At 38.4% G+C, this 20,733-nt stretch overlaps 2 protein-coding genes across 2 annotated transcripts; both read right to left on the bottom strand.

Moving 5' to 3' along the window:
* LOC110682121 (la-related protein 1C-like) lies at positions 1 to 7,202 on the bottom strand. The gene is made up of 6 exons (XM_021858367.1): positions 6,251 to 7,202; positions 4,958 to 5,564; positions 4,752 to 4,875; positions 4,557 to 4,647; positions 1,329 to 1,400; positions 1 to 1,205 (listed from the first exon to the last, which is right to left on the bottom strand). The coding sequence occupies exons 1-6, from the start codon at positions 6,668 to 6,670 to the stop codon at positions 927 to 929; spliced, it is 1,593 nt and encodes a 530-aa protein (XP_021714059.1). The 5' UTR covers positions 6,671 to 7,202; the 3' UTR covers positions 1 to 926.
* Positions 7,203 to 10,526: 3,324 nt separating this feature from the next.
* On the bottom strand, positions 10,527 to 14,814 carry LOC110682120. Its single transcript, XM_021858366.1, has 5 exons — positions 14,544 to 14,814; positions 12,478 to 12,596; positions 11,959 to 12,016; positions 11,592 to 11,669; positions 10,527 to 10,935 (listed from the first exon to the last, which is right to left on the bottom strand). Exons 1-5 carry the CDS (start codon positions 14,713 to 14,715, stop codon positions 10,742 to 10,744), a joined length of 621 nt encoding a protein of 206 aa, XP_021714058.1. The 5' UTR covers positions 14,716 to 14,814; the 3' UTR covers positions 10,527 to 10,741.
* Between the last annotated feature and the right edge of the window lie 5,919 nt (positions 14,815 to 20,733).

Raw genomic sequence — 20,733 nt, 5'->3', positions numbered from 1 at the left:
TTTACCACTAATCTAACAATAATAGATAAAAATTCAAGTCAATACCAACATCAAATCCATACGTTTGCTAACATCTAGTTTCAAATGAAGTTCTGAACATAACAAACTCTAACCTAGAACACTTCTCTCACCAAGAGAGTGCAAGTCTTTGCAGTGTTAGCACTGCACAGTATAAACTAAATACGACACAGTATATATAAGAGACAAGAGACTTTCAAACACCAGAGTAAAGTTAAATGGCAGGAGCGATGCACGATCAGCAGCTTCAGATAAACTCACCACCTTTGTCATCCTCAACAATGTACAAGACTCATCCATCGATGACATTTCAGTAGTTAACTTCTCAATAGCCCCAAAGATTATGATAAAAACAGGCTGAGGGGCAGAGGGACATGAAATCAAAATTCCCCAAACAAATTACTGAGGCACCAGAATCAACACAGATGAAGGCAAAACTGATTTTACCATAATCACATCCCAAAAAAAAAAAAAAAAAAACAAAAAGACCCATAAACTCCTGCCACAAGGTCAAGATATTACATACACACAAAAGGGGGGGAAACAAAGAGAAGGAAAAAAAAAAACAAAATTTTTTAGGATTCTTCTTCCGCAGTCTATCTTGTTGGTTGTATCTCTCAATCTTTTTGTTTTTCTATTTTTTCTATTTTTATTTTTTTTTTTTTTGTTTTTTTTTTTTTTGGTTTTTTTTTTTTTTTTTTTTTTTTTTTTTTTTTTTTTTTTTTTTGAGTTTTATAGTTTAATATATCTGCTTTGCAAAACATGGTGTAATTGCAAGTCATGATCCAGAATAAATGGATTATACTCACCAAGGTCATTCATCCCCTGTTCCTACATTCCACATGGTGTTTCCGGATCAAATATAATCAGCATGATCCTCGCCTGAAATAAAGGCTGGATCCAGTTGATCAACATCCACTTGAGCTTGCTCCATCCTTAACAGACTTTGACGGGCTATGCAAATCCCCAGAGGATGATCTAAAGATTGTAGCAGCGTTAACATCTAGCTGAGCCTTAGAATGATTCTGATCAATGGTCTTCTCATCTACTTTAAGATTTTGAAACTGAGCTGGCAGTGTAGCAGTAGTTGGAGAATTAGGAGATTGCGATCCAGATGCAGTTGAATCCTGCAAAGTTGTTGGAATAATCCATCTTACCCAATCATCACGTTTTCTGATTTTTTCACCCTGCAATCGTAATTTACCAAAAAATAAAAAACAACTTTACACTCAAGACAATTTCAAAAACCCTGCTCTTAAAAAGGATGGGGTGGTAAATAATTAAATCAATTGAGCAGGCATGAATATTACCTGCACTTCAATAACAGTCGAAGACCTCACAGCATCCAATATGTGCTGAACATTTTCTGTCAACTCCTTGACCTGAAATCAAGTTCCAACATAACATTGACAAAGAGATACTGCATAATATATAGTTTGAAGAGTTGAGACATTCCAATAACCAAAGTAAAATGAAAAGGGAATCAATGGTCATTTCACAAGAAAAATAGACAATAACTGCATAATTTATTTGCACGACTTCCATTTTTCTATACCAACAGATCAAAGAGCATATACATTTCAGAATAAAAAAATCAATGAACAGAATTCTGTGCCTAAATGATTGCGACTTGTGTAAAGATACTCTCTTGGTCAGTAAGTATATGTAAAGTGAGATAAAAATTTAAAAGGGAGTTAAGTAAAATTGAAAGAGCTACGATTAGATTCAAGAAAAAAAATAGGTTGATGAGAAAAAGAAACCTCAACTGGAAATGGGAAAATAAATTTGGGGACATTTAAAACAGTGGAAGATGAATTAAAGACATTACGTTATGGAAAATGAGAATAGGGAGTAAATATAGACTTACAGGCAGATACAAAAAAATAAATAAATACTAATTCCCTAGGTCTGAATTTTCTGCTATAGACTTGCAAAGGATATTGAAAAAAATGCAAAATTATCAATACTCATAACTATATGCGTAAAGAAAGTGCAGAATTAGGAAAATTAAGCTGAAACGTATGAAAATGGAGGAGAGGGCAATAGCTTTGACATGGTAATATAAAAACAGCAACGACATCCTACTTTGGAGCGTAAAAACAAGGAATCCTACTTCCCTATTACTCAAAACTCACAAGGAACTTCATCTCTTGACGATACTCACTTCCATACTCTCTTATGGCCAACATAACAATATATTAAAAGAGTTCTAAAGAGAATAGAAGAAATAATGAAGAAAAGAGGAAACAAATAAATCGAACTCCACAACTGATCAAAATGAAATTGGAAGAACAAAAGCCCCGACATGGGGGAGGGTGCCAGATAAATGGGGCATCAGCAATATAAAACAAGAATGATGATCTCTTTTCACTGATAGCAGATGATTTCATATTCCGCCAAGAGAGGGATTCTTGTTAGTTATATCCTGCTTCAACCATGAAAGTTGTCCCACAATGCTATGAACAAGTGAACAAGATGATTTTACTGCCCTTTGGAATACAACATAAATCAGACCAACTTTCTTTAACCTTCTGAAAGAAAGTACTACATACGCATATTTCATAAACAAACAATTGCAAGCAAGAAAAGGGAAATAGTAACAAAAACGGTCTGAAATTAATTAGAAACATGGAAACCTACAAAACTTCTCGCAGGCAAATCGAGTACAGCTAGAAGATCAATCAGCTTAATCAATCAATATCAATGCGATGTCAAAAGAAAGAATCAAATTCATTGAAGTGAGTTCTTACATATACAAACCAATCAGTGAGATACGTGATCCAACAATATTGTCAAACATACTATCTCAAACATGATGATACACAAATAACTAAATAAGTGGCCTTACGCAAAGGAAAACAGTGCAGGAAATATTTATTTATTATAAAAAAAATTAAAAAAAAAAAAAAAAAAGATCATCCCCAGAAGAATCAATGACAAATCATATGCAGAAAGCCTGTAGATTTATAGCAATCTCTAGATGTCACAGCAGCCTATAACTCAGATAACCATCAACTTAAATAGTCAAATTCCCTCTCGAGCTATTCTTTACAATCAATGCTTCGGACTTCACATTTACTATCCTCTACAATGAAATCATTAAGCAAAACTTTCGCTTTAACCAGCCTAGAAACTTAATTTAGTCAGTATACCTACTCTCACATCTTCATACCCATCTTACATTCCTCCCACCTCATTCCCACAATCCAACCCCAAATCTATCCTCAAATGCAGTGGTGATAGTGATAGTGTGATACCCTCCAACCACTTGTCATCCCAAACAAAATCAGTAGACTTAAATGAGTAAATTCCATTTACTGCAAGGCCATAAATGACAAAACAAATGGGAGTGAATTGAGTGGTTATAGTTTACATGGTGACAAAGTAAAGTTCTTTGGGAAAGAAAAGAACAAAGCCATCCTCTAATTCAAACATAATCTACCAAAATAATGTATATTCAACATTGTCATCTTGTTACAAATCAGCCACAAGACTCTCTAAAATTGATCGTTATTTTTCATTACACTCCCATTTTTCATTACATCCATGCGTTATTCTTTATTTCATTACAATTCATTTTACTTTTTCTCACCATTTGCTTCACATTATTTCAATAATATTCAGCTATTTTTTGAAATCATGCATATTCAACCGAAAAGTTAACTTTAAGACAGATATCACACATATATTATGAGATATTTTATGCTGCATCATTCTTGAATCAAAACTAGGAGTGTTGGTACTACAACATGGATAAACATGGGAAAATTAACAAGCCACTTGTAAACATTCCCAGATTCAAAATACAGGTGAGCCAGATCCACATAATAGAAGAGCAACTTGAAAGCAATGTTATAAGATACATTGTTTAGGTAGCAAAACAGAGCGCTCTAGATTGCAATAAAAATAAAAACAGCTACATATGTTACAGAGATGTAATATTTCAAGCAGAAAAGCTCAGTAAGGTCAAGAAACTCAGAGCCATCATGGAGGACCTTACAAAAGACTCAGAGCCATCGACTTTACTGGTTAGATAATATAACACATTCAATACTCTCACTATTTACATAAAACAAACCACCCCAAAAATTATTTAATTCTGAGCGAAGTCATTAAATTAAACATTCAAGGTACTGTAAGAACCACTTAAAAAACCTGCAAAGAGCAAGGTACAGGAAAATACAGACGAAAGAAGCCGCCCATAGATTGACCCAAGTACACAAAGCATGGAATATAGCTAATTAATCATTGAGAAATTAAGATGAGCGTAGAAAGAATTCATGGTAAAGAAAGAATGCCAGGACTAAAGTTACTGCCAGAGTATACTTACAAAGTAAGATCATATAAGATCATTTTATTTTAAAAGGAAAGGGCACTAGATGACAATTGAACAGTGGGTACTGGGCATTAAGAAGAACCAAATTAAGATAGGAGCAAAACTGAGTCATGAAATTTCAATAACAATCAGCAGGCAAATAGATCAAATTAGACGGCAAGAAGAAAATCTAAATAAAACTTGCATCAGAACAAAAACTCACTTTTTTAAAACCAGCAATCAATCCAACATTAACCCAACCCTGTGAATCCATTTGTTTCCGCAGAAATGTGTCTTTGATTAAATTCTCATTGCTGTCAAAACACAATAAATAACTCAAAATGATTAGATAAATGATCACATCATCAATTAGTTCAGAAATACCCAGTACAGAAAAGAGGAAGTCCAGAATAAGTACCTGAAATAGTAATCTATCTGATTCACTATCTTAGTATGCAACTGAGGATCTGGAGCAGCATGAATATACACAGGTGCAGGTGCAACAAAAGGCACACTGCCAGGGACATAATACAAAGGGAGCTCTGAAACATTCAAATAAATTAGATATGTACCCATAGTCCCATACAACAGCACTCTAGCCAGCAAGGAACTATGAAAACTTACCAACCCCCATAGGATTCATATAAGGTCGCATAGGTGGAGTGTGAACAAAAGGAGGAGGAACAGGCTGGGTTCTCACAAATCCTCTAGGAGAGACTCTTGGTTGCATGGTAGAATCCCTCCCATTAAAACTCCTCTGATGGTTCCAATCATGATTCCCACGATCCTGATCGTCGCGTCTCCCCCCATAATTCTGATGTGAACCATCTCCTCGTGAATGGGACCCACCACCCCCCCTCCTGTATGAGTTGCGCGGCTGAGGATGATCCCCACTAGCATTCCGTGATCCCGGATCTCGGTGACCATGGTTTTGAATGTTGTCTCTGCCAGAACTGTCAGAAGCACCACCAGAAGTAGGTTTTGAGGAGTTATGATTATGATTGTGTGAACCTTCCACAGCAGATGAAGGTTGATGAGAAAAACCGCCATTAGCTTGTGAGTTTCCCCCACTATCCCGCTTCATTGATTTTTGGCGCGCTGGACGTCCATGGTTTGGCATAGAGTTATGGCTCAAACTACTAGTTGTAGGCTTTGGAGAAGCTGATGAAGATTGTGGCAACGACTGTACTGGTGGAGCTATTGACAACGATGATGATTCGGATGCAATTACCTAGAGCAAACCAAACCATCACAACCAAAATATAGACATATATAACAAAAAAAAGACGATGATGATTGATGACAAATCAAACTATTATCTTTAAGGAAAACATGTACTCCGTACACTTTATCCGGAGGAAACTTGATCAATATAATCACAGAAGACTGGAATGTAACAACCCCAAACGTTTCATTCTCACATCAGTCACCTTCCAACCAATTACCAATTACCAATAATTACTCGATATATAAACCGATAGCATAACATCACCATAAAATCCAATGCTCTAAAATCTCAATAAACACCATCGCTTCAAAAACCCAAATACATCCTCCACAGTCCACACCATAACATGAAACAACAATTCCGTCAATAAACCCAAATTATAATAATAAAATACAGGATAATTATACAAATATATAAAATTATCAAACAACATGTTCCCTCGGATCCTTTTAGCCAATAAAACTAATTAATTTAACAAAACCAATGCAGCATCAAACATCACTTATAATATCAATAATTTATTTTATCAAAACACTACTAAGCCCTAATTTATACCTAATAAAATCAGCCGAATTTATATATGTAAATAAACTTTGAATCAAAATCATAATTTTCAGGATGACATGATCTAAGAAGCAAACAAATTACCCAAAAATAAATAAAAATCAAACAAATTAGAGTACGCAAACCTGAGGAGAAGAAACCGATCCAGAATCAGGAAGACTTTTGGAGGAATCAGAAGAAGAAAGCTTAGGAGGAGCTTTGTTTTTGGTCTCAGAGAGAGTGGGCCAAGCGGCAGAAGAGCCCATCACAACTGGGCCAGGCCCACCATTCTCAACGGGTCCATTAGACGGTTTCTTATTCCAAGCGGGCCTTTTACCACCCGCATTGCCCCCATTCTCGGAGTTCTCCGCCGGAATCTCCGGCGCCGATGAAAAACTCCTCTCACCTGTTTCCACCGGCGACTTTGGAGCTCCGGTTGACTCAGATTCCGGGCGTCGAACGCCACCGGACCACGGAGGTAACACGGCCCGAGTCGAACTCGGCGATATGGCGGCGGAGGAAGAGGAGAGAGAAGGAGAAGGATTGCTGTTAGCTGTCGCTGCCATCAAAACCAAGAAAATTCCAAATTAGGGTTTTTTTTTTTTTTTTTGGTTTTTCTGGGTATTGGGTATCACTCGGTTTATGCCAACGAGTTAACTTAAACGATCAAAAAATAAAAATAAAAATTTGGTATGAAATTGGGGGAAGATTAAAATTAGGGTTTAAAAATTAAAGGGGAAAGATGAACAGATTGAATGAGGATCGAATCGAATCGAAGGTAGAAGAAGGAAGAAAAGTAAATTCCTTTTCTTCTTCTCGCCGGTTTCTCTCTAAGGGTTTTTTTCTCTCTCTAAACACGAAGAAGAACAAGAGGGAGGGGATCTTCTTCTCTTCTCACTCTCTCTCCTCTTTTTTTATGTTGGGGTATTTGTGCTCTGTTTTTTATTTATTTATATTTTTTTTATAGTTTCATTTTACGAAATTACCCTGCTATTTCTCTTTGTATTTGTAGCTTAGGAATTTCTCTCTAAGGTTTGTTACGAATTCCTTTTTTAATTCGGGTTTTTCAAGCAAATATGAGATATAATTTAATTATTTCAAGCAAATATGAGATATAATTTAATTATTTCAAGAAAATATGAGATATAATTTAATTATTTCAAGCAAATATGAAATAAGATTCTCCGTATATATTATACTACCAATTATATAAGCAAACTTACTATAAGAATTGCACCCTTAAATTACTTACAATTTTTTTTTTGTTTTTTAAGTAAAAAAAGATAGGTTTTGTTTCTACTACGTATAAACAATTAACTTATGCTATTAATTTATAATTTATTTCCTTTTTCATGAATATTTTGCTTCTATATTATTAAATATTTCTATATCATATTAAAGCTCATACAATGTATGATTAGCTTGCAGCAAAAAAACAATGTATGATTAGCTAAAATATTGTATATTTATTACTCCGTACAATCTCTTGATTCATTTTTTATTTTATTTTTTGCATAATCTCTGGAAAAAAAATCTGTAAATCTATTTATTTTATTATTATTCGTTAGTTTTAAATAAATAAAAAATCCTAGGATATGTTGATTAAAACATTAAATTACCAGAGGGGTAATAATTTTTTTTACTTTGTACGTAAATTCAATAAATATTGTAAAAAAATCTCATTTGTCAAATATCCAAGGTCCTTTTTGGTTGAAGAGATTTGGATGGAAAAGAAAAGAAAGGAAATTGTTTTAATCATATTCTCATGTTTGGTTGAATAAATGACATAAAAATCTAAAGGAAAGGAAGGGAAGTGAGAGGAAAGTCTCTTAACAAAATTTTGGCTTTCCTTTTCTCCCAAAATTGGAGGAATTTGACTGGAAAGAGAAAAATAAAAGTAATTTCCTTTCTCTTCCCTTCATTTCCTTTCATCAACCAAATATTGGAAAATAAAATCACCTTTCTTTTCCTTCTTTTCCTTTCTTTTCCCTTCCCATCCTTTCTTTTCCCTTCCCATCCTTCTTTTCCTTTACTAATATTGAAAATAAATTCTGGAACTTTGTATGTGATTAGTCACACGGTAAACTTGCTCTAATAAACAAAAGTTACAACATAACGGTGGCAACGGTTCCATACACCGTTAGCGGTTCTAATAAACAAAGGGAAATGGATAAAAAAATAAAGTGTAATGTTATTAAATTATTAGAACTGGTTTTACGTGGACAACATTGTGGGAATAAGTTTTTAAACCGATGCATATAGGGAATAAGTTTATGTTTAAGCAATTTTTAGGGAAATCGTTCCAAACTCATGTGCTATGTATTGTGTTTTTAAAAAGAAAAGAGAGAAAGTGTGGCTTTGTATTGGCCTTGTCCCGATCTTATGGTCTGGTGTATATGTTATGTAATGTCATGCTAATAAACACGAGTAACTCTTTATTATTTTATACTTTTCTCGTAAATTTGTCAAATAAGCAGGCAATATGAGGTCATGTTGTACGGGTCATACCAAAATTTAAAAAGATGTTCATGCATAGTCCATGGTCCACCAACATGCCTCACGGGCCGATATGTTGTGTCGTATCATAAATTTATATCAAGTCAAAACATTTTATATTTTACATTGTATGTAATTCCTTTATGTCAACTCAACCCATACCCAACTCATATTAAAGCCTTAATTTAAGCGATTAATTTAGCATCCATATCGAGAGATTTTGGTTATTGACTTATTGTGACCCTCTAAGCCTAAGTATTCCCCCGACAACTTGTATTAACTTCCTAACTCCATTAATCAATTATTGGAAGCAAAAAATGTGTGCACACTTTTATAACAATATGTCAACATATAAGATGGAAAAGTGTAATATTGGGCGCATTGACTAAGCTAATGTATGTATTTGATAAAAAAAATTATATCATGGGTCAATTTTTTTTTTTCTTCTTCTTATGAGGCAACTTGAAACAACCTATATGGTCTCTATAACAACATAGTTGTATAGTTTTATATATATACAACCAATTATCAATAATAAACAAATAAAAATTTAATCAATTCACATTGTTTTCTCTTTCTCAACCTCTTTTTTGATAAGAAGGTTACTAATATTAATGTATCATCAATAAAGTTAAATTGTAAGCATATAATGTGTGATGAATCTAATGATGTAATATAAACATAATAAGAGTAAGAAATATTTGAATGATTGATAGGAGTTATATTTGATGGTCTTTTTCAATTTCATGGTGCCCTTAAATTCCCTCCCACTTGTGAAGCGATAAAATCAATTGAGATTCTTCTTTTTCGTGTAATAAAATGGGTTCTTTGTCCCCTTAATCTATTCTATGTTTGGTATGGAGATGGATCCAATAAACCTTTCTTTTATCATTTATTTATGTGGATGCTTTACACAAGAAGCTAAATTATTCTTTTCAATGATGAATAAAGATGAAATTCTCTCCCTTTTTGAGAAGGCGAGGAAGGACCCCTGTGTGGCTTAGGTACAAAATTAAAGCCAACAACAAAAGAGGGTATCAAAATCTAAGAAGTATACATTTCTATGCGGCAGAATTTCACACTTTTTTCCCCGAATGATACCTTATGTGGGGGGTGGCAATTCGGTCAATGTTTAAGTTTCGTTTTTGCGGTTGATTTTAAATTGTGTTACAGAGTAAAAATAATCAAAATTACCAATCAATACTAGTAGAAAGTACTACAAAGTAAAAAAAAAAATATGGGTCGATTTCTTGTAAATTATCGAGCTTTGGCCTGGTTAGTTTCTTCCAACCAAAACTCACACTTTGACAGCTTTGTATACAACCGGTGCTCCTTCAAACATGACAACACTTGTCTCAAATGCTCCTCTAACCATGAAAAAAAATTAAGGAATGAAAAATAGTCTATATAGGGATATAATGGGTATTATACCGGAGAAATTAAGGAAGGAAAAAGGATGTGACTATTTAAGTGCATGGTAAAACCCTTTCACTGAAATTGATGCAACGTTAGAAAGTTTCACCTAAATTAAGAAGCAGCAAATCCATCACCAAATGTGCAGAAAATAAGAGTTTCCACGAGAAAGTCGTGTCATTATTAGCTGTACCCAGTGAATAACTTACCATTAACCTTTTCCTCTCCTTTCTTTTTCCTTGGGGATTTAATGTACCTAACCTATTAATTAATTAGTGTTACCATCACCTTTCATGAAACATGAGCTAATGAGTATTGAGCCTAAATTGTCGTCACTCTAACCAAGCAAAATTATCTGATTAACCCGTGTCCCTGGGATAGCGATGTTTCTCCCTACATTATGGGACCGATCTGAGCACATTTTTGTCACAAACATGGAGCACATTTTGCTCGATGTAATTAGAGCCGAAATAACATGTAGACGGAATATTTTTTTTTTTTAAAAAAAAATTATTTGGGATGGAATAATGTGTTAAGTACCATAGAATAATCAACTTGCTGAGAAGAACACAGGTTTCTGTACAACAATAAACTTCAACTCAATATTCTTAATTCAAAGTGATACCAAAAGAAAAACCCAAACCAAAAGAAGGAAACAACAGACAAATCAGATCGATAAAACGAGATTACCAGAGGCACTTTGAGAAGGGTCGTCAAATTCAGCTACCTTACAAGGGCAATAGTAAGACAGGGCAGGGAATAAACTCTGCCAGGAGATTTGCATCAACATGCTTGGAATGTATTGCTTCCATGCTTAAAACAACCAAATCTAAATTCAGATCATCAGCAACTTCCCCAATTATGGCTGTAGGTTTACTTCCTTCGCCGAGTTTCTCTAGCAATTTAAATTCCTGAAACCCACCTGTCATTGAATTGAAAAAGTTCGATAAATACGATAAATAAATACAATAAGAAGGGTGAACACATGACATGGATGTCTGATTCAGCTAACACTTGCAGAACATGCAGACTGATGACCCCCCTGCCTCTAGTAATGATTGGTTTGGATAAAGATAAACAAAGTATAAATATCTCGTCTCTACATAATAGACATGATGCAACTCATGCAAGAGACTTGCAGGACCAAATACATAATGATATCTTAGCAATCACATGTGCTCAAGTGTCGAAACAAACTACAATGCTTAGACTTTTCAATTAGATTTAGAACCTAGAGAGGAAACAACACATCGACATTTCAAATAATAATACCCCAAAAAGATGGAATCACTAGGGGGGGGGGAAGAAGCAAATTTCAGCCCTCCAGATTCAAATCAGGCCCTTGTCCTTATCCCTAAGTCCAAGTTTAACTTAGATCAAGCATGCACAGAATGAATGGTTTCATCCTTCACCCTTGTGTGAGTAAAAGCCAAAAATACATATGAAAATGATAACTTTTGCATCTTACAGAGCCCCTCACTTCATCCACCTAACCTCAATTTGAGCAAGCACTGTACAAAAGACAAGCAAAGTATGGACTGGGTATTGAGCAAAGGGAGGGAGTATAGATCAGCAGACCTTCAGATAAATGCCAGCGAATGCTGCCCAACTGTGTTTCATGCTCAGGATGCGACTCTTTCGACTTGTCATCAATAACTGCAATGAGGATGAAATTCTGGTAGCCAGTAATCTAGCACTAGAAAAAGCCTTTGATAGAGAAAATTGTTACTACTGCTTAGTATTACATTATAATATAACAATTGCATACAACACCACCACCACCACAATTCATAAGTGATTACTTCGCATCAAGTTCATTTAAGTGGAGTTGTAAATATGCAACTTTACTGCCTTACCATATTTTTAAAGTATCTGAGTCCCAAGTTTTGATCCATAATACTTTGTATATATATATATTGAGCAAAGGTATGGTCAGAAAACATACCTACAACTGTTATGTCTGCTCCATACTTTTTTGCCAAAGCAGCAGTAGTTGCAGCAGCCTGGCAAGAAATTGATTTACGGATGTAGGAAAATAACACAAGTCAAAATTTCCAAATTATGAACAGAATAAGTATTACTTTGAGTGTAATCAAGCTGTAGGTAAAAAAACAGTCTAATGGCATAAATTGTATAAGGATATAGATCATGCATGATGCATCAATGTAATAAAAATGAGTGTAATTTACGTGAGAGACATGTTGCGCAGTAATAGGGAGAGATAATTCATGAGGAATTTCTCAAATCATGGATCATGAAATATATAATATGATGCCATCAAAACATTTATCATGAATGTAATTGCTCTATATTACGAAACATATGAAATGATGCCATCAAAACATTTGTCATAAAAAATTCATTCAATAATATTGCACTAAAAGGTTAGAAGAATGCCATAAGTGGATAAAATATAACATGACCTATATCTCTACAGACCACAGTCACTGGCTTATTATGATACCTGTCTTGTTCCCTCTGAGAGATATGGATTTCTATCAGTGATAGGCAGAAGCAAATGTTTGAATTGAGTAAAGGCGTCCACAGCAACACTGACTTCAGATTCTTGAGCCTTAACCTTAACTGAGAACACCCATCACAGTGGTATTAATTCAAAATCCCTGCACATTATTATTAGTCGTCTACAAAAATTTGACTGTATAGTTATCAGCAAAGTTAGAAGCCATTTATGATAATTTCCCTTTTGTCTTTAATTATATCGGCAGCTCCCCTTTTAGTGCTATGCATGGTTTATATGCTGCTCATTTATTATGATTTTTTCTCTGTGCAAGTTACTTTGCATACAGATATTATAATGTAGGTTGCACAGTTGTAGAAAGTAAACATATTAGTTATAAACAACAACAGCCTACATGTAATAATATGATATATACAAATAAAAAATGATCTACTGTAGCATGTTTCATAAATAAATCACAGATGGCTTTTAACTAATGACTCTTCTAACTAGCGACTCAATCATGGGGAGACAATAAAAACACATTAATTCGTTCCTTCTATATCTATTTATATCATAGTCCCCATCACCAAACTATAGATTTTACCTTTTAATATATATTAAAAAAAAAAAGGAAAAAAAAATCAGGATCTCCTAAAAGATGCTTCACTCTTAAATCAGATACTTCTCTTTCAAGATTCCTACTCTTTTGCTGCCAAATTGAATATATTTCTGTGAATCTGTATAAACGCACAACCTTTCTAAAACATCTGCAGAATTTTCTCTTCAAGGGCACCTTCTAGAAACTTGAAGCATACATTCTCTATGGAAGCTACTTATAATATGTTAATATCTTAAAAGGCTAGAATAGGCACAGAAAAACAGTATCTACACTTGGTCTTCAATGTCCACAGACTTCTGAGCAATCTTTCAGCACACAGCAAGTAAAAGTCTTTTACAAAAACTGTATCGCCAGATTTAATATCAAACTCACAGCTGTGAACCTAGAATTACTTCAGATCCAATTTCCAAATCCTCATCACAAGGAGGTTACATTCCTCAAAATTTCAATATGTTCTTATCATGTGATAAAAAAAAAAAAACTTGCGAATACAATCCTCACAAGTAAATCTACACAGAAAGTGATCGTATGCCATCACTAATTCCAGAGTAATTGAAGGGGCTAAAAACATCAACTACTAAGCAACCAACAACAATATCACACACATAATTTTATTAAAAGAAAGGTACTATAGCTACCAGCGAAGTAAGGAGGATAGCTTCATCAAACAAGCACTGTCAAACACTCTCTACACTTTCAATCTTCAAAGACAATATGCTTCTAAGCAATATTAAAGCACAAGCGATCAATATCAAACTCAGAGTCAGTGTATGCTAGTCACCAAGTTTTCTTGGAATTCGGGTATGGCAGAGACTAGAGAGTAATTATATCTTAAGCTTTGATCATATTATTGCTGCCTCAAAGTCATAATCTTTCGCCCGAGAGGATGATTTTGGTAATCCACCCGGTTTCCTTTCCTAGTTTAAAACTCACAGCCATTATAACTTCGGTTCAAAAGCTAATCACATGGAGATTATATTTCTCAATCTACCAAATTGAAATAGAAATACTAATACAATCCACACTAATCATACTCCCATAACACCAGCTCTATATACCTAGGTAATTGCAGCCCTATATACCAAGCTATTGATATTGAAGCTACCAGTGACGTGGAATTTAGAAAACTCACATTTCTTGGCAGAACCCTAAAAAATCATGCAGATTACTTGTACATAACTATATAATAATAATTTACTTGTATATTACTAGTTTGATTACAAATCAAGTCACTTGAGTTAGTTGAGTATCATCATAACCTAACTAGAACTTCCTAGTAATTAATCAATCAAATGGCGAAATTTAACAAATTCAAATTTCATAAACATTAAGACTTTTATAAAATCATCGAATATCTTGCAATTGAAACCTACATTCATCAAGAGAAATCCTAATTGCGCCCAAATTACGAAATGAGAAAAAAATTAAGATGAATAAATTGAAAAATTACCGGAATGAGCGAGTCTAGTTGGAGAAGAGAGGCAACAGAGATTGGGGTTTTTGAAATTGGAAGTTGAAGAAAGTAAAAGAGAAGGAGAAGAAAGGGAAGTTTTGAATGGAGTCCTGGGAATGGTGAAAGGTTCGATTGGAGGAGCGACGACCATGGAGTGAAGAGACGCCATTAGAGAGGAAGTAAGGTTTGAGAAGAGAGAGAGAGAAAATGGATGATGGTAAACTCTGGATGTTGCGGTGGGTCGAGAAAGACAAAAAAGCTCCTGTTAATGATGGTTTTGTCACTAAAATACAGAGTTGATCTAAAACAGTGGGACTTGTTTCGGGGTTTTCTGATGTCCTGCGGGAGAGTTACAATTCCGAGACTGGAACCGGACGCCTGTACCTGCAAAATAACGGAGACTCCTGAGAGTTCCGCCTCCAACGGTCAAGTTAGTACCTGATTAAGGAGTAATTAATACGGAAATTAAAGTAATAAGACCTCTCTAGGTGAGAGTGTTTAATGTTGGTAATCTGCTTTGCTAGCGAGATTAGCCGGTTATTAGTGTTCCGTAATGTTTCTGTTCTTCTCTGTTCTTCAGGTGAGATTAATTGCTTGATCAATTGCCTCTCAATTGCTTCATCCCTTTTAATGAGGATTAATTAAGTATTTATAGTCTTGAGAAGCGTGCCACTCTCTAGGTTTAGGGTAAACCTAGGGCTGACCGGGCCTCTAGACAGGATTGGGCCTTGTTGGCCGGTTTTCCCATTTGGCATGGGTGGACACGTGGCGTGCCTCGATTGGTCCGTAGAGGATGTATCTGTGATTAACACGTGGCAGGCTCCTATTGGCCTTCGTGAAGGACACGTGGCGGAACCTGGTTGGTCCACTTGTCAGACGGTGATTGGTGGATAAAAATCCCCTAATCATTTGCCCCTCACAGGTGGCACGTGACTGGTCACGTGTCGCCTGTGACAGGTGTCGCACGGTGACAGGCGACGGCCTGCTACAGGTGTCACCTTGCAAACGGCCGAGAGATTTTCCCGCCCAAATTTTGAATTTGGAAGCGACCCTTCGCCTTCTCACTTTGCCTATATAAGGAAGTGCTGACTTCGGTCATTTTCACATTTGAGAACTTTGCGAGAACATTCGGACCCCTGAACTTGCTCTGACATTTCGGACTTTTTCTGCCTACCGCCTGTTCTGACAAGCCGACTGCACCGGATTTCCAGAACTTCATCAACCGTCACTAGTTCAGGTAACTCAGTTCTCTTACTCTTAATTTTCTTTTTATTTTTTGAAATGGCACCACGGAAGCACACGACACGACCTAAGTTAGTGATCAGCCGTTCACCGGGGACGGCTGAATCTAGGACTAGGAGTGCCGCCTGCCCTTTTCTGGACCCATCTTTGCCCTTTATACAAAGTCCGACTGTATCTGTGTCTATGCAGAACGTGATGGCCAGAACAAAAAAGACTGCTATGATATCAAACTCAGACGGCTCCTCCCAAAGGGTGCTCATTAGTGAAACATCTGACCAGGCGCCAGATGTAGAATTGAAACGAGGCGGCTGCCAAGCCGACAGTTCTGAGAGAGGGGCCAAGGTGGTCCCTTCCCATCTTACCGTTGATATGTCTAATTTTCCTCCTGCTCCTTCTAAGGGAGAGGAGGCGGGCCCCTCTGGGAGAGGGGAGGAGTCGTCCTCTTCGGACTCGTCAGAGGACGAGTCCGAGTCCAGCTCTTCTGGCCACAGTTCTCCAGGCTTAGAAGAAAGACATAGCCGCCTACAAGAGGCGAGACTTTCTCATGCAGTTGAGAAGGGGGACAATTGGGCGGAGCCGTCCGCCTCTTACAGAGAGGAAAACGCCCCCTACTACTGCATGGTACCCCGGGGCCGGATCGCAACCATGCAAGACAAAGTGGAGAGCTTTATTGCTAACCACAGAATGGGCCCGGAATTTTTACTGTTCGTGCCGGATCCAGAAGACACTGTCGTCTGGCCGGCTGGTACCAGCTATGATGACTGCTGCTTTGGCTGCTATGTGGCGGCCATCAAAGCTGGACTGCGCTTCCCATTACATCCGGCTGTTCAGCGGATTTTAGATGGGTATGATTTGGGGTTATGGCAGTTAGCCCCCAACTCTTGGGTAAACGTACTCGGCTATGTGGCCGGGTGCGAAATGTACGGGGTGGAGCCAAGCTTTGAGGCTTTCGCCCACATGAACTATCTCAGCCGGACCCCTAAGTCGGGAGGTACCGGCTGGTATCAATTAACAAGCCATAGGGGTTACCTCATGACGAGAGGTAAGGCGAACAAATGGAAGGATTGGCGGAACACCTTCCTTATCATTGAGGGTTCAGACACGGAGCTGAACCAACGTTTTAACAAGTGGAATAGGGATCCGCCTCTTCTCGCAGGCGGCCGCAGCATGCCGCCTGTTCCCCCAAAGGCTAAAAGAGAGATCCTAGACAAAGGACTCTTCAAAGTAGAGACTAGGGTGAACTCTACTTCAGGGGTACGAGAGCAAGTACCCCTAAACTGCGTCCCGAGCTTCAAGTGGCTCTATGACGAGTACTTTTTGGCCGCCTGTGGCCTCAGCAGTCGGTGCTCTAGAGGTAGCCGGCCTGACAAACACTCTGTTTTTTTCACGCCTTGTTTACTTGGGATCTTTACTAACTTTGCTGTTTATTTTTTGCAGCTGACGCCATGAGTAAAATAACAGCATCCAAGACTGTGGCGGCCATGTTGCGGGCCTCTCTCATGCAACAGTCTTGTGCCGACTCCCCCAACAAGGGGGCACCCTTGGTAGGCTTCGAAAACTCTTCCTCTTTTAGGAGTTGTCTTATGCATATACTAACTCTTTTTGTTTTCAGTCTGGCACTCCAAGAGCTTCTTCCTCGCAACAGCCGGACCCCAAGGCCCGGAGGACGACTGTTGCAAGCTCTCCTGGGTCTTCCAGGAAAACAGTGGCGGCTGAGAAGCAGCCGGCCACTTCTTCTAAAACCCCGGCGGGGCCGCCTAGAAGTATGGACAATCACTTGTAAAAACTTTCACCCTTGCTTCCTTCTTGACTAGGTCTAACTTGCTTTTTTTACGCTTGATGCAGCCGGCCCTCAGGGGCTTGACTTGGTTGAGGTAGCCAAGTCCATGATCAAAGTAGTTCCTCCATCTGAAAGGGAGGCGGTCAGGGGTGCCGGCACCCTTGACCTTGATGGGATTGCAGGGGTCCTTGCTGAGGTATACTTAGCATATTTTTGAGTATTTGAGTTCCAGGACGCCTGTTATCTTTTTTGTGTTTGGAAACTGACGCCTGTTTTTTTTTTTTACTTAGGCCCTGCTCCGAGTTAACAGCCTTCGCAAGCCGATTGATCGGAAAAACAAAGAGGTAAAGGTCGCAAAAGCTATGGCCGCCTCCAACTGTGATAAGGCAATGTTTCAAATTGCCCAAAATGAAGTATTGACCATTGATATTCTTTATTATCAGGCGCAGGCTACCGCCGCTGTTCGGGCTCAGTTAGAGGCGGCCCAGAAGAAGAATGACGAGCTGGAGGCGACCGTCACAAATCTTAAGGCCGAGCTGAAACCTCTTCGCCAAAAAATGCACTCTTACGAAGCCATGGAGAAATCTTTGGCCAACGTAAAAGAACGCCTGGTGAGCCAAGAGAAGAGTCTTACCCAAGAGCTCTCGGAAAAGGCCGAGCAAGAGAAGAAAGAGCTCGTCCGGGAGATGGTGGAAGACTCCGCTCAAATCCAGCGCATGACCTGGGGCCGCCTGTTCCCCAATGCCGACTTTGCCTCATTGGAAAGAACGTACCGCCAGTGTTCGGAAACATATAATCAAGAGATCCTGGCGGCTGCTGAAGAAGAGGCGTTGGGAGATACGTTGGAGGAGGAGGAAGAGCCGGTTGTGGCGCTTGTGCCACTTGGGGGTAAGGCATCAAAAGAGGGTGCAGCTGAAGCCGAGTCCAGCAAGAAGAGTGCTGACCAGGCGGCAGCTGCTAATACTGAACTGCCCCCTTCTTAAGTCTTAAAGTATATATTTTTTTTTTCCCACGGCCTGCGTGCCGTTTGCTTTGTATTTACCCGGCCAGGGGGCCGGGGTTTTGAATATTTTGCTGGTCTTTAATGACCGGCTTATTTTTAATCAAATTTTTGTTTTGATTCAAATTTGTCTAAGTATTCCATATCTAATATCCCATTGTTCACTAGACCGACTGTTGTACATGGCCGAACGTTGCAGACAGGTACAAATAGTAAGTACGCCGCCTATGCCCCTGGACGACTGGTTGTCTGTTTCCAGGATAGACGATCAGTCGGCCATTTATTCAATCGGTATTCGAACTATTTATTCAATCGGTCTGACCAAGTAAATAGTATTACCTAGTCGCCAAGGAATTAAGTAGGATGACAAGCGGCGGGTACCGGTTGTTTCCCTTTATTGCCAATGTTGGCTTTTAACTCGTAATTTGTTAACCTAGCAAGAGTAGTGGTTGAGAGCCCCTGTTTATTAAAAACAGGCGGACGACTCATACCTTTTAGGCTCCATACTAAGTTTGAGTGACTATTAAGTTAACATAGGAGTTACTTAGTCATCGTCACAATCTAGATTGAGTAGTAGAGGTACCAGGCGGCGTAGGCCGGCTAGACCCCTTGATTCGCCAATGTTTGTTGGCTATTAACTCAATAGGTACCCCCTGCATTTATCCCAAGTAATACAGGCGGTCATCTGACTCAGATGTCAACTGCTACCACTGGTTTGGTTAGTGATAGAGTTATCCTTGTCTCAAAAACGGCTACGTGGTTGCCCTTGGGGACAGTCGTATAGGTGCCGTGTAATTAGTTTATAGAACAATGTTCCACCCAAAAGGGAGCTGCTCTCTGCGACGAATTTCATCCGGAGGGATGCCGTCGGACGCCTGCTATGATGTTGGGACAGGTCGTATTAGTTTTGTAGATTTGATCAGGTGGCTTGGCGCCTGGTCTGATCATTCGGCCGGTGACCTTGGTAAGTTCTTGGTGAACGTAGGTGCTAAGTAAAAGAAGGGTAGCCGCCTGTTAGACACAGGGTCGGCCAGGCCCTAATCTTTTTAGCTAAGTATTGTGAGTAAAATACTCAATGGAGAGTAGCCGACTGTAAAGGTACAGACGGCATGCCCCTCTGAAGATAGAGTGAAAAACTCAATGGAGAGTAGCCGACTGTAAAGGTACAGACGGCATGCCCCTCGTAATACAAAATTGAATAGTAAGTGCAAACTTTATTAAGTAGCTCTTTACTTTACATCATTCAGAAGAAATATTTTTTAAGGTTATCTACATTCCAAGTTCGAGGCAACGGTTGTCCGTCTGGTGTTTCCAGACGGTAGGTACCGTCCCTGACTTCCTCATAGATTCGGTAGGGTCCTTCCCAGTTGGGAGTTAGTTTGCCAGACTCATTAGCCCTACCAACTGCTTCCATTTTTCTAAGTACAAAGTCCCCTACTTTGAGTGGACGCCTGTGTACTTTTTTGTTGTATGATCTAGTCATTCTCAGGCGATAGATCTCATGGCGCAAAACAGCATTGCCCCTCTTTTCAGGAAGTGAGTCTAATGCCAGGCGCATGGCTTCCCAGTTTACCTCTTCGTCATATAGCATTACTCGAAGAGTCGGCTCGTAGTGTTCTATTGGAAGAACAGCTTCCGCACCATAAGTTAGGAGGAATGGAGTTTCTCCAGTCGCCCCTTTTTCAGTCGTCCTAATGGCCCAGAGAACATGTGGTAGTTCATCCGCCCATAGGCCGCCTGCTCGTTCAATCTTTTTCTTGAGACCGTCTGAGATGATTTTATTAAAGGCTTCTACCTGGCCGTTTGCTTGTGGACGGCCAACAGATGCAAAGTAGTGTGCAATTCCTTGGTCTCCCAACCAGCTTTTGAGAACAGGCGTCTCAAATTGGGGAACATTATCAAAAACCATAGACATGGGAACCCCGAACCGAGTGATGACGTTTTTCCAAATGAATGAAATTACATCTTTCGTCTTGATTCCCTTTACAGCCTCCGCCTCTACCCATTTAGTGAAGTAGTCAACGGCAACAAGTATATACCTTCTGCCGCCTGTAGCAGGCGTATATGGACCCAGAATGTCCATGCCCCACTTAGCAAACGGTAGTGGGCTGTGAATGGTAGTGAGGTCAGTAGCCGGACGGTGAATTAATTTGCCAAACCTTTGG

This window comes from Chenopodium quinoa, unplaced genomic scaffold (assembly GCF_001683475.1).
Source record: "Chenopodium quinoa cultivar QQ74 unplaced genomic scaffold, ASM168347v1, whole genome shotgun sequence".
NCBI lineage: Eukaryota > Viridiplantae > Streptophyta > Magnoliopsida > Caryophyllales > Amaranthaceae > Chenopodium > Chenopodium quinoa.
Note: the sequence above shows the minus strand (reverse complement) of the source record. Positions and strands in the feature narration are given on the sequence as shown.